Source organism: Hylobates moloch, unplaced genomic scaffold (genome assembly GCF_009828535.3).
Source record: "Hylobates moloch isolate HMO894 unplaced genomic scaffold, HMol_V3 SCAFFOLD_40, whole genome shotgun sequence".
In the NCBI taxonomy this organism is placed as follows: Eukaryota; Metazoa; Chordata; class Mammalia; order Primates; family Hylobatidae; genus Hylobates; species Hylobates moloch.
The window spans coordinates 1135867-1148915 of NW_026652315.1; the positions used below are offsets into that span (position 1 = coordinate 1135867).

Below are 13049 nucleotides of genomic sequence, written 5' to 3' on the forward strand. Positions count from 1 at the left end.
ACCTTTTCTGAAATATTCGCTTACACTTCAAAATAAGTATCTTTGTGTAGAAAAAAAAATGGAAGAAAAGGGTTCTGTTAAGGTCCAACTTACCATAAATATGTCCAGTGTAAATATGAGAGGTATCATAATCAAGTACTTTATTTGATGTTTCTACTTTAAATTCATCACTGAAAAGGGAAGTGTCCCTCTTCATTCGTAGGTTGAAATGTCTGTAAAATGGGATGGGAAGGGGAACAACTGAAATTAAAAAGATCCAAATTTTAAACAATTATTTTTTATTTTAAAAAGTCTATAAAATGTGGACTGTTATGAAATTTGTCTATTTGTGAAATATGCTGACCAAGATTTTTAAATAAATATTCTGCTCTAAAAGTCAACTTAATAGCTGTGGTAGGACTCTAAATGAGATAAAATTAAACAGTAACTGTCTAGGATGTTAAAAATAAATGCCTATAGACTGATTCTTACATGGTAAAACAAGATATTCAAACAGCAACTAAGTTACTTGGAGATTAGAACAGGCTTCCTGACCCAATTACTATTAGTTACCACTGCCTGTCCTCTCTCTCTAGTAATTCTGCTATTTTGCTATTCTACCCTACTTTCTACAAGTCAAATAAGAAAATACATAAGAAAGCAGCATCTATATTGGGTATTTAACATCTCTTCTCAGAAAGACAAGTGTGTACACTCTTTGTTTTACCCTGGGGCTTCTAATTCTTGCAAATTATAGAAATCTTCCTTAATTCAATTTGGGAACCCCAAAAGACCAGGATAATGGCTGAAATCAGAGGAATTTTAGTCCTCTACATAAAAAAGGGAAAGATCAAAATACTGAAGTAAAATTAATTGAAGATATGACAAAAATCTAGAGTTTAGAATCAAACTGGAATCAAATCTTAAGCCTAGAATTTACTAGCTCAGGTTCCTGTCTGTGAAATAAAGGTAATATAAATTCTATACATCTTGTAAAATTATTTTAAATATTAGAGATTATAATGTATATAAAGTCATAACACAGTACCTGGCACATTGGAGATATATGATAAAATGGCAACAAATTAGCTAACATTACTCAACTCTTCTAAAAGTATATCAAGTCTTTTATAATTGCTATAGAAGTCTGAACATTATCGAATTTCTACTCAATTTTTTTGACAATTACAACAAAGTATTACGTCTTTTTTTTACATATACATGTTTTGCAGAGTACTGTAAGAACCTTGTTTTTTAAAATACTTAATAAAAATCTGTAACACATTAAGTTGTATGGGGAAACATACAGTCACTTCACACATTTGTGACATGAATAAGTTGGCACAATCTCTATGGTGGGAAAACTGGTTTAAAAAATCCAAATTACAAATGTACACAGCCTTTGATACAAGAATTCCATTTCTAGAAATTTATCTTATATATACTTGCATGTAAGTGAAATTACTTCCATACTACAAAGAATGTGGCATAATAAGAAATATACAGTTGAGCCAGGTGCAGTGGCTCATGCCTGTAATCCCAGAACTTTGGGAGGCTGAGGCAGGTGGATCACCTGAGGTCAGGAGTTCAAGACCAGCCTGGCCAACACAGCAAAACCCTGTCTCTACTAAAAATACAAAAATTAGCCAGGCATGGTGGCTTGCACCTCTAGTTCCAGCTACTGGGGAGGCTGAGAAAGGAGAACTGCTTGAACCTGGGAGGCGGACGTTGCAGTGAGCCAAGATCATGCCACTGCACTCCAGCCTGGGTGACAAAATAAGGCTCCATCTCAAAAAAAAAAAAAAAGAGAAAGAAATAAAAAGTCGTCCCTCAGTATCCATGGGGAACTGGTTACAGGACCCCCAAGGATCCCAAAATCTAAAAATGCTCAAGTCTCTTATACAGAGTGGTACAGTATTTGTATATAACAAATGTATTTGTAGAGTATTTGTATATATACATCCTCCTGTACACTTTAAATCATCTCAAAATTACTTATAATACCTGACACAGTGTAAATTCTGTGTAAACAGTTCTTATACTGTATTGTTTAGGGAATACTGACAAGGAAGAAAGTCCATACATGTTCAGTACAGATGCAACCATGCAAATTATTTTCAGTCCAAGGCTGACTGAGTCCACAGATGTAGAGGGCCAAATCTATTTGACCTTTGTCCCCAGTTCCTGGCACAGTGCTCCTAAAACCCTTGGAATATCCTCAGTGATAGGTGTCTCTTCACTCTTATTCATAATGAGTCTGTTTCACTCACATCTGAGTTTATGCTAATGAGCTGACTTAGAGTGGGGCCCCTAGATGACCTTGGAATAGAGCTGGTCACCAGAAAGATCAAATAATAAGAGCATTAGAATTTCAGCCCTAGCCACTGACTCCACCCCAGAAAGTGAGGTGGGAGAGACAGGAGATTAAGCTCCATAGAAACTCTTGAACAATGAGATCTGATCAGCTTCCAGGGTTGAACACACTGAGTTGACTGGAGGGTAGTGCACCCAGGGAGCGCATAGAAACTCTGCGCTGCCTCTCACATTCCTATGCATCTCTTCCATTTAGGTGATCATCAGTAGTATCCTTTATAATAAACCAGCAAGAGTAAGTAAACTGTTTTCCTGAGTTCTGTCAACCAGGTTAACAAATTATCTAACCTTAGGAGGAGGTTGAGGGAACCCCCAATTTATAGCAGGTGGTCTGAAGTACAGGTGGCCCAGGACTTAAAAATGGTGTCTGAAGTGGAAAGCATTTGTGTAGGAATGGGCCCTTAAGCTGTGGGGTCTGCACCACCTCCAGATATTTACTGTGAGAACTGAATTACGCTGAATTGTTGAACACCCACTTGATGTCTGGAGAATCAAGAGAATTGGTTGCTGGTGTTGGAAAATATCCCAGAAAGATCATTCACCTTGGCACTATTTGAAATAGTACATGATTAGTAACAACAGAACTAGTTAATTTGCTTATGGTACATAATCATATTTATGGGTATACCCATGTAACTGTATACTACAAAGCTGAAAAAATATAAAATATCTACATGTAATCAAATCATAGACCTCTAAGTTATATTAAGTAAAAAAAAAAAAAAAAAAAAAAGGCTGAGTACAGTGGCTCACGCCTGTAATCCCAGCACTTGTGGAGGCCGAGGCGTGCGGATCATGAGGTCAGGAGATCAAGACCATCCTGGCTAACATGGTGAAACCCCATCTCTACTAAAAATACAAAAAATTAGCCGGGCGTGGTGATGGGTGCCTGTAGTCCCAGCTACTTGGGAGGCTAAAGCAGGAGAATAGCGTGAACCTGGGGGAGGCAGAGCTTGCAGTGAGCCGAGATCACGCCACTGCACTCCAGCCTGAGTGACAGAGCGAGACTCCATCTCCAATAAATAAATAAATCAGATACAAAAAAGAGAATATAGAATGTTGCCTTTTTTTAAAACAAGAATATGAAGGAAAACATATATATATGTGTATATATATATATGTATATATATATACACATATATATATATCCACATTTCTGTGTAGAGAATTTCTGAGTAAGATACACATTAGCAGAATGTGCATCAAATTTCTTGACAGATACACAATAAACTAATAACAATGGTTGTCCCCAGGAATGGAAAGTGGGTGACTGGGAAATAAGGGAGGGAAGGATACCTCATTGTATCTCTTTTGTGCCATTTAAATTTTAAAATATATGAACATATTTCCTATTCAAAAAATAAAATGTAAGTTAAAATAACAACTTAAGACACAAAACAAAAACTACTGCTCTTTGGACAGATGAATCAATTTTGACTTTCAAATTACTAACTTAGAAATACACAAAAAGTTTTGTTGCCTACAATAGTGGAGAAACCATTACTGGACTTGCCTACCCACCTTAAAAATACAGTTTTTCAGTTATATAAATGAAACAACTGCTTTCAGACAATAGACAACAAGCAGTGAAGGGCTATGATTTAAGAAAAAAGGAACGTGCAACAATGAGAAAGAACTCCAGAAATCTGCACAGGCGTTCACCTGTAGTCTTTGGCTCAATACTGTCGTGGATGCATAAAGAGAGACTCCACAAAGGTGGGCCCGAAAACAACCATTGAGGAGCTGTTAGTTGACCAACTACTGGATCTTGCAAGAGATAGGGATACACCGAAGTTCTGATCAAGCACAGAAGACAGACTTTGTTGTCATTTAATAGAGAACCCAGAAAAGCCACTCCTTGGAAATAGGAACAAACTATTCCTAGAATAAAGGCTACTTCAAACCTATCCTAACAAAGCTTAAAAACAAGGCTCGGCCCTCAGAGCCCTGCGCCGCCGCCATGTCCTCCGGGGCTAGCGCGAGCGCCCTGCGGCGCCTGGTGGAACAGCTCAAGTTGGAGGCTGGCGTGGAGAGCATGTCTCTCAGGCAGCTGCAGAGCTTCAACAGTACTGTATGCAGAAAGCCTGCAAGGATGCCCTGCTGGTGGGTGTTTCAGCTGGAAGTAACCCCTTCCGGAAGCCCAGATCCTGTGCTTTACTCTGAAGACTCTAGGAGAGAAGTTAGCAGAGGAATGCCTTCAAGCACAAAGTGATGAATGACTGCCTTCAAGTCTCAAGAAAACACTTCTCCCTAACTTTTAGAGATATTTCAGCCATTTCCTGTGGCCTGGTCCTATAGCCAAAATCACAGAAATTCATGAGTTTCTACTTGAGTGAGGAAACTGGGTAAAGGAATAGAGTTTTAAATAGTAATAGGTTGTTTTTTTGTGCAAGTACTTTTATACATAAGATAAACAAAAACCTTACCACCAAACATACCAAAATACACCTCTTTCATAAGTGAGTTACTAAGATTTCTATACCTGGAATATCATGTATGTTTCATTTACTGGATGTTCACATTTTAGGAAGGAAAATAGTTTTGTTTATTTAAACAACTGAATACTTGTAAACTGTTGTTCCTGGAAGATATTTATACCATAAAAAATTTGTTCTTTTCTCATGAATTTACAATTCCTACATGAAGACCAGAAAGTGCAAATTGCTGGGAGGAAGAATAGGCGTTACTAATCAACTGATGTCTTGATTTTTCTAAATGGGAAGATTGTTTTATTTTTAACACTAATTACAGGAGCAGATTCTTAGCAAACTTGTTTGGAAAAGTTAATGTTATGATGTGCATTAGGCTGCCCCATCGTGTATATAAATGAAGCAGATTTGATCTTTGTATTCTTACGTTCTTCTACTTTGTAGTTGTGGCTGTACTTAAAGAAATACAGAATTTCATATATTTAAAAATGTTTAAAATGTGACCCACAGAACATTGTAAATGATTAGAAACGAACATGAAAATATCACAACCTAAAAGAATTCTTAACTTCACAAGTGTTTGACTTTGATGATGTGCCTTTGATTTAATTTGAGACACTTTTTCAGAAGTATACATTATTCGTGTTTGTAACAGTCTTTGAAGAGCTTGGAAATAAAATTTCTGCTTAATTAATCATAAAAAAAAAGGCTCAAAAGGGTCAAGCTGATCCACAAGTTACTCAACTATCTAACAAAACAAAACTCCATGCTTTTTAAAAAAAAATATGAACAGTTAAACTGTGGTATATCCATAAAATAGGATAGAATTTAGTAATAAAAAGGAACAAACTATTGATAAACACAACAATTTGTACAAACTTCAAAAAAATTATGCTGAGTGGAAAAGTCAATCTCAAAAGATACTACTTGCATAATATGATTCATGCAACAATCGTGAAATAATCTAATTATGGAGACGGAGAACCAATTAATGGTCGTTAAGGATTATAGATGGGGGAGGGGATGAATGTGGCCATAAAGGGATAGCACAAGGGAGTCTGGTGATGCTACCATTGAGTATCTTTGATTGTAGGGATAATTACACAAGACTACCCATGTGACAAAATTGCACAGAATTACGCACAGGCACCCACACATGCACGTACATGTAAAACTGATGAAACTCAAATAAACTCTATGCATTGTACCAATATCAGTCTTGGTCTTGATGTTGTAATATAGTTACGTAAATTGTGAACACTGAGGGAGACTGGGGGAAAGATGTCCAGGACTTCCCAGTACAAGCTCCTGTGAATCTACAATTATTTTTAAATTAAAAGTTTTTTTAAAATCCAGACACAGGTGGGCACAGTAGCTCACACCTGTAGTCCCCGTATTTTGGGAGGGCAAGGTGGCAAGATCGCTTGAGCCCCGGAGTTTTCAATAAGCCTGGGCAATGTAGCAAGACTCCATCTCTAATTTAAAAAAAAAACAAACAACGACGACAAAAAGACACTAAATATTAATCAAAATGTGAAATATCCAATTAAAAACCACAAACTACTAAAAAAACAAGGGGAAAAAAACCAAACCACTAACTATAAAGAAATGTGACAAAGAAGAAGAAAACTGGTCCCCCCCAAAAAAAAAAGTCAGAATGAGTGATAATAGAATTAGCAGACAAGGATTTGGTGATTTAGTGTCTATATATTGTAAATATGTTAAAGAATTATGGGGAAAATATAAGCATAATAAGGAGAAACCAGAAACTGTCGAAAGAGGGGAGGAGAGGGACAGGGAAGAGAGGAGAGAGGGAAAGGGATAAGAGGGGAGGAAACTTCCAGAATTGGAAAATATAATTTCTAAAACGAAAAAAAAAACTATATATATATATATATATCTCAGTGGACTGACTTAAGAGCAGATGAGATACTGCAAGAAAGAGTATCAGTGAACTTGAAGACAGGGTAACAAAAATTATCTAACTTGATGTACAGAGAGATAGAGTTTAAAAAAACAAAACAAAAAACCCAGAGCCTCAGTAACCTGTCAAACAGTAAATAAATAAAGAAGCAAGAGGAGACAGAAAAAAAATTTGATAAAATGATAAAAAACTTCCAAATTGATAAAACTATAAACACAAGTCTAAGAAGCTCAGCAAACACCAAGAAAGATACACACAAAGAAAAACCCACAAGACACACCACAGTCACTGCTGAAAATCAGCGTTAAAAAAAAATCTTAAAATCCACCAAAGAGACTGATTATATGCAGAATGACTGCTGATTTAACATTAGAAATAATGCAAGCAAGCCCGCCGTGGTGGCTCACGCCTGTAATCCTAGCACTTTGGGAGGCCAAGGTGGGCAGATTGCCTGAGCTTAGGAGTTCGAGACCAGCCTGGGCAACACAGTGAAAGCCCGTCTCTACTAAAATACAAAAAATTAGCCAGGCGTGGTGATGTGCGCCTGTAGTCCCAGCTACTCGGGAGGATGAGGCAGGAGAATTGCTTGAACCCAGGAGGCGGAGGTTGCAGTGAGCTGAGATCACACCACTGCACTCCAACATGGGCGACACAGCAAGACTCTTGTCTCCAAAAATAAAAATAAAAATAATAATGCAAGCTAGAAATTATTGGAGTAACTTTTTTAATGCTGAAAGAAAAACAATGTCAATCCAAATTCTATAGCCAATAAAAAAGATCATTTAAAAATACATTGTCATGAAGAATAAAAAAGAAAACATCATTATAGTACTGCAGACATTAAGAGTGATAAAGTAATATTATGAGCATAATGAAAATAAATTCAATTGCTTAGATAAAATAAACTCCTTAAAAGGTACAAATTATGAAAACTATCACAAAATATAGAAAATCTGAATAAGCCCCTATCTACTGAAGAAAATGAATTCATGATTTAAGGCCTTTAGGGAAAATACCAGGGCCAGATGGTTCCCCTGATGTCCTATAAAACTATTTTAAGAAAAGAGGAGGGTAGAGTACTCGACTCATTTTATGTGGCTCACATTACTCTGATTCCAAAACCAAAGACAGACCCCCACCCCCCAAAAAAAAAGACTGATATTGCTTATGAACATAAAAAAATCCAACCAAAAACTAGAAAACTGAACAAAGCAATAAATAAAAAGGACAATACATCATAAGCAAATGAAGTAATAAGAGGCTGGCTTAACGTTCTAAAATCATCAATGTAATTCACCACATTCAAAGGGGAGAAAAGCCACAAAATCATCTCATTAGGTACAGAAAAAGCATCTAACAAATTTCAGCACCCACTCATGGTAAAATTCTCAGCAAACTAGGAAGAGACAGGAACTTCCTTAACCGGATAAAATGCATCTACAAACTCCAGTTAACATCATATTTAAAGGTGAAAGACTGAATGCTTCTCCCCTAAGATTGGGAGTAAGTAAAGATGTTCACACTTGCCACTTTCATGCAACTCTGTAACATTCAGTATGATGTTACAGATACCACAACAAGCCAAGAAAAATAAATAAAAGACACAGTTTGGAAATGGAGCAATAAAACGGCCTTTATTTACAGACAATATTATCTTCTATGTAGCAAATCCTAAGATATCTACCCAAAATCTACTAGAATAAATGAGTTTAACACAAAGTAACAAGATACGAGACTAACATACAAAAATAAAATAGTAGGGCTGGGGGTGGTGGCTCACGCCTGTAATCCCAGTACTTTGGAAGGCCAAAGCAGGAGGATCACTTGAGCCCACGAGTTTCAGAAGAGCCTAGGCAACATAGCAAGATCTTGTCTCTATGAAAAGTTTTTAAAATTAGCCGGGAGTGGTGGTGTGTGGCTGTAATCCCAGCTACTCAGGAGGCTGAGGTGGGAGGATCGCTTGCACACAGGAGATCAGGGCTTCAGTGAGCTATGATCATGCCGCTGCACTCCAGCCTGGGCGACAGAGCAAGGCTCTGTCTCAAAAAAAATAAAATAATATGTTGTGTATTAGCAGCAAACACTGGAAGATGAAATTTAAAAAACAATCTCATTTACAATAGCATTTTTATAGTACTTAAGAGTAAAGATGTTCAATGCCTCTAGTGAAAACAATAAAACACTCTCAAAGAAACTAAAGACCACCTAAGTAAATGGAGAGATACATCATGTCCATGAATTTGAAGACTCCACAGTATCAGAATGTCAACTGTACCCAAATTATCTATAGATTCAACATAATCTCAATCAAAATCCCAGCAGGTTTTACTGTAGAAACTGAGAAGGAACTCTAAAATGTATATGGGAATGCAAAGGACCTAGAATAGCAAAACAATTCTGAAAAAAAAAAAAAAGATGACTTACACTATTAGATTTCAAGACATTATGCCAGTTATCATTTTATTGCCTCTGGGTTCCTCCTAATCTACATTTCACTGCCTTCTTGGACCCTGTAAACATTTCTCTTTTGCCAGCTAGTGATAAGCTTTGTCAACAGATGGCTCTGAAGTAGTACTTTTCTTTCTGGTTTCAGGGTGCTTCTGTTCCAGCTGCCAGAGACATGCAACTGGTATACCCTGTGGCGCTCACCCTTCAGCAAAACTTGTTGCCAGTTTTGACTGGTGGTCCCTACCCACCAATACTGGCCCTACCAACTGTGGACCAGCTGTGGCCCAGGGAAGAAGTTCTCTGATGAACTGCCACATCCTTGCCAGTAATGTCTGAATCCCAACTTCAAAGAAAGGATCCCCATCCAAATTTGTCTCTTTGGTAAATGTCTCTCAGCTCTAGAGTATTTTTTAGAATTTTTTTCCTCATTCTCTTTTAGTTGCTAATCCCCAGAAATAGTAATCCTTTGTGTTGTTTTACTGTATAAAAACAGCATATTCTTTATTTTACATACTTTCAGCACAAAATAAACAACAACAAAAAAAAAACAGGATATACAACATCCAATTCTGCTGTCAAAGTAGGGAGGGAATGGGGCTTGACACCCTTGTTTCCTGCCTTAGACACAAGGACAGGAGAGAAAAAATACTAGATATCAGCAGAGAGAGCCAGGTGGTACAGGACCACTCAAAGCTGCAGTGGGAACCATGGGGACACTATACAAGGGCACACGGTTTCCAAGTATAAACTCTTAATCTACTTGTTCCATGTGAGACACATCCTCATCGCCCCCAGCAGAGCTGGATCTCATCAGGAACAGCAGCACTGAGTTCCTCTGTTGCCACTTCATCTTCATCAATAGCTAACCTAGCTTGATCATGTGGTAGATGCAGCTGGATAGGTCTGAGGATCCTCAAGGGAGAAGCCAGAAGAGAGCAGTGTGGTTTCAAACAGCAGCACCACTAGGTCACTGACAGCCTTGTTGTTCTTGTCTGCCTCAGCCTTCTGCTGTAGTGTCTCCATAATGGGGTGGTTGGGGTTGATCTCCAGGTGCTTTTTAGCCATCATATAACCCATCATAGAGTTGTCCCAAAATGCCTGCGCTTTCATGATCCACTTCATATTGGCTATCTAGCTGTAGGTGCTGGTCACAATGCAGCTGGGTGAAGACACAAGATTGTCACCTTCTCAACCTTCTTATATAAGATTTCTTTCATGAGCCTGCAGAGGTTCTCAAACTTTACCTTGCTCTCCTCTATTATCTTCTTCTCCTCCTCATCCTCAGGTAGCTCCAGACCCTCCTTGGTAACTGAGACCAGGCCCTTCCCATCAAATTCCTTGAGCTGCTGCACACAGTACTCATCAATGGGCTCACTCATATATACTGCCTCGAAGCCCTTCTTCCAGACTTGCTCCACAAAAGCAGAGTTGGCTACCTACTCTTTGCACTCACCAATGATGTCACAGATGGACTTCTGTGCCTCCTTCATGCAAGACACATACTCTGACAGAGATGTCATCTCATCTCCAGACTGGAAAGTGTGAGACCACAGCAGTTCAGACAGGTGTCACCAGTTAATAGAGTCCTCATGGATTCCAAGCCACGAGATTTTAGAGAATGCCTCATCTAATTTCTTGTTATTCTCCTTGTCTTCTGCCAGCCCAGAGAAACTCAAGCCACTTCTTCTTCTTCTTCTTCTTCTTTTTTTTTTTTTTTTTGAGACAGAGCCTTGCTCTGTCGCCCAGGCTGTAGTGCAGTGGCGTGGATCTTGGCTCACTGCAACTTCCACCTCCCAGGTTCAAGCAATTCTCCCACCTCAGCCTCCCAAGTAGCTGGGATTACAGGCATTGTGCCACCAAGCCCAGATATTTTTTGTATTTTTAGTAGAGACGGGGTTTCACCATGTTGACCAGGCTGGTCTTGAACTCCTGACCTCAAGTGATCTGCCCGCCTCAGCCTCCCAAAATGCTAGGATTACAGGCGTGAGCCACCATGCCTGGCCGGCATTTCTTAACAATGTTTTTGCAAATGCCTTCCAAGATTTTGCTCTGCTGGAGCATTTCCCAGGAGATGTTTGGGGAAAGATCCTTAGAGTCAACCATACCACAGATAAAGCCGAGATACTCTGGCATCAAATCATCAAAGCTGTCCATGATCAACACATGATGGACACAGAGTTGTTCATTTTCCTCTTGTTCTCAAAGGGAGCCTGATGAGGGATGAATATCAATGCCCTGAATTCCAACTGACCTTCTACAGGGAATTGCCTGACTGCCAAGTGGTCTTCCCAGGCACTGGTGAGGTTCTTGTAGAATTCTCCATACTCTTCCTGGGTGATGTCATCAGGGTTTCTGGTCCAAATAGGCTTGGTCTGGTTTAGTTCTTCCGGATCAGTGTATTTCTCCTTGATCTTCTTTGTTTTCTTCTTCTTATTCTTATCAGTGTCATCCTCCGCATCGGAACCCACATCTTCAATCTTGGGCTTTTCTTCGTCATCTTTATCTTCCTCTTCTTTCTCACCTTTCTCTTCCTCATCATCACTGATTTCCTTCTCTGGTTCCTTCTCCAAATAAACGGCGATAAGACAGCCTATGAACTGAGAGTGCTTCTTCACTACTTCTTTGGCCCACCTCTCTTCTAAGTACTCTGTCTGATCTTCTTTAAGGTGAAGGATCACTTTGGTATCCCTGTCAATGGGCTCACCATGGTCAACACGTAAAGTGAAGGAACTCCCAGCAGAAGATGCCCAGGAATACTGTTCTTCGTCATTGTGCTTTGTGATGGCTACTTTCTCTGCCACCAAGTAGGCAGAATAAAAGCCAACACCAAATTGCCCAATCATGGAGATTTCTGCATCAGACTGAAAAGCCTCGATAAATGCTTTAGTACCAGACTTGGCAATGGCTCCCAAATTATTTATGAGATCAGCCTTGGTCATGCCAATGCCTGTGTCGACCAAAGTCAGGATGCATTCCTGAGGGTTGGGGATGATGTCAATTTTCAGTTCTTTACCACCGTCCAACTTGGAAGGGTCTGTCAGGCTCTCATAGCAAATCTTGTCTAAGCCATCAGAAGCATTAGACATCAACTCCTGAAGGAAAATCTCCTTGTTGGAATAGAAGGTATTGATTATGAGAGACATGAGTTGGGCAATTTCTGCCTAAAAGGCAAAAGTCGCCACCTCCCCTTCTCGATGGTACACCTCCTCAGACATCTTGAAAGGAAAAGGCTTACAAGCTAAATCTTGAAAGGAAAAGGCTACGAGCAAGGTGGGCTGGGTGTCCAAAATGCACAAGGCACCAAGGCTGCACAGGGGTGATTCAAGAGCTAATTCTTTATACTAAAATTTCATTCTTCAAATTACTGTATGGATTCTGCCCCGTAAATGGACCTTGCTTAGCACATGTACCATAAAGCTACAGTAATCAAAGAGTGGCATAAAAATATAGGCATAAAAATCAATGAAATGAAAGACCTAAGAATATATAAATAGGTCTCAACATATATAGATCACGGCAATTCAAAGAATTGATAGTTTTTTCAAAAAGTGATGCTAAAAAATTGATATCCATGTGAAAAATATTACCCTTGACCCTTACCTCTATCATAAAGAAAAATTAAACTGAATTGCAATACAGACTTACATGTAAAACTGTAACTGGAAACATCTAGAAGAAAACTGTCATGGCCTTGGCAGTCAATGTTATCTTAAGAAACAAAAGCAAAAACCATAAAAGAAAAAAATTTTTTCATTAAAAGGGCTTCTTAAAAATTCAAAACTTCTGCTGAGAAATAGTTTAAAAAAAAAAAAAAAAAGGCAAGCCACAGTCTGGGAGAAAACATTCACAATACATATATGGTCTGACAAAGAACTTACATTCAGAATATCTTTTTA

At 38.6% G+C, this 13049-nt stretch overlaps 1 protein-coding gene and 2 pseudogenes across 3 annotated transcripts in view; 1 reads left to right on the plus strand and 2 right to left on the minus strand.

Annotated features, from left to right (window-relative positions):
• Nucleotides 1-13049, minus strand: part of LOC116463538 (disintegrin and metalloproteinase domain-containing protein 10) — a 158711-nt gene that overhangs the window by 87738 nt on the left and 57924 nt on the right. For all 3 annotated transcript variants that reach the window (XM_032146673.2, XM_032146674.2, XM_058434685.1), the window contains exon 3: nt 94-212. In XM_032146673.2, the coding sequence (XP_032002564.1) occupies nt 94-212 (119 nt within the window). The remainder of the gene's footprint in view (nt 1-93; nt 213-13049) is intronic.
• Nucleotides 4313-4831, plus strand: LOC116463540 (guanine nucleotide-binding protein G(I)/G(S)/G(O) subunit gamma-10-like; annotated as a pseudogene).
• On the minus strand, nt 9905-12463 carry LOC116463539 (putative heat shock protein HSP 90-beta 4; annotated as a pseudogene).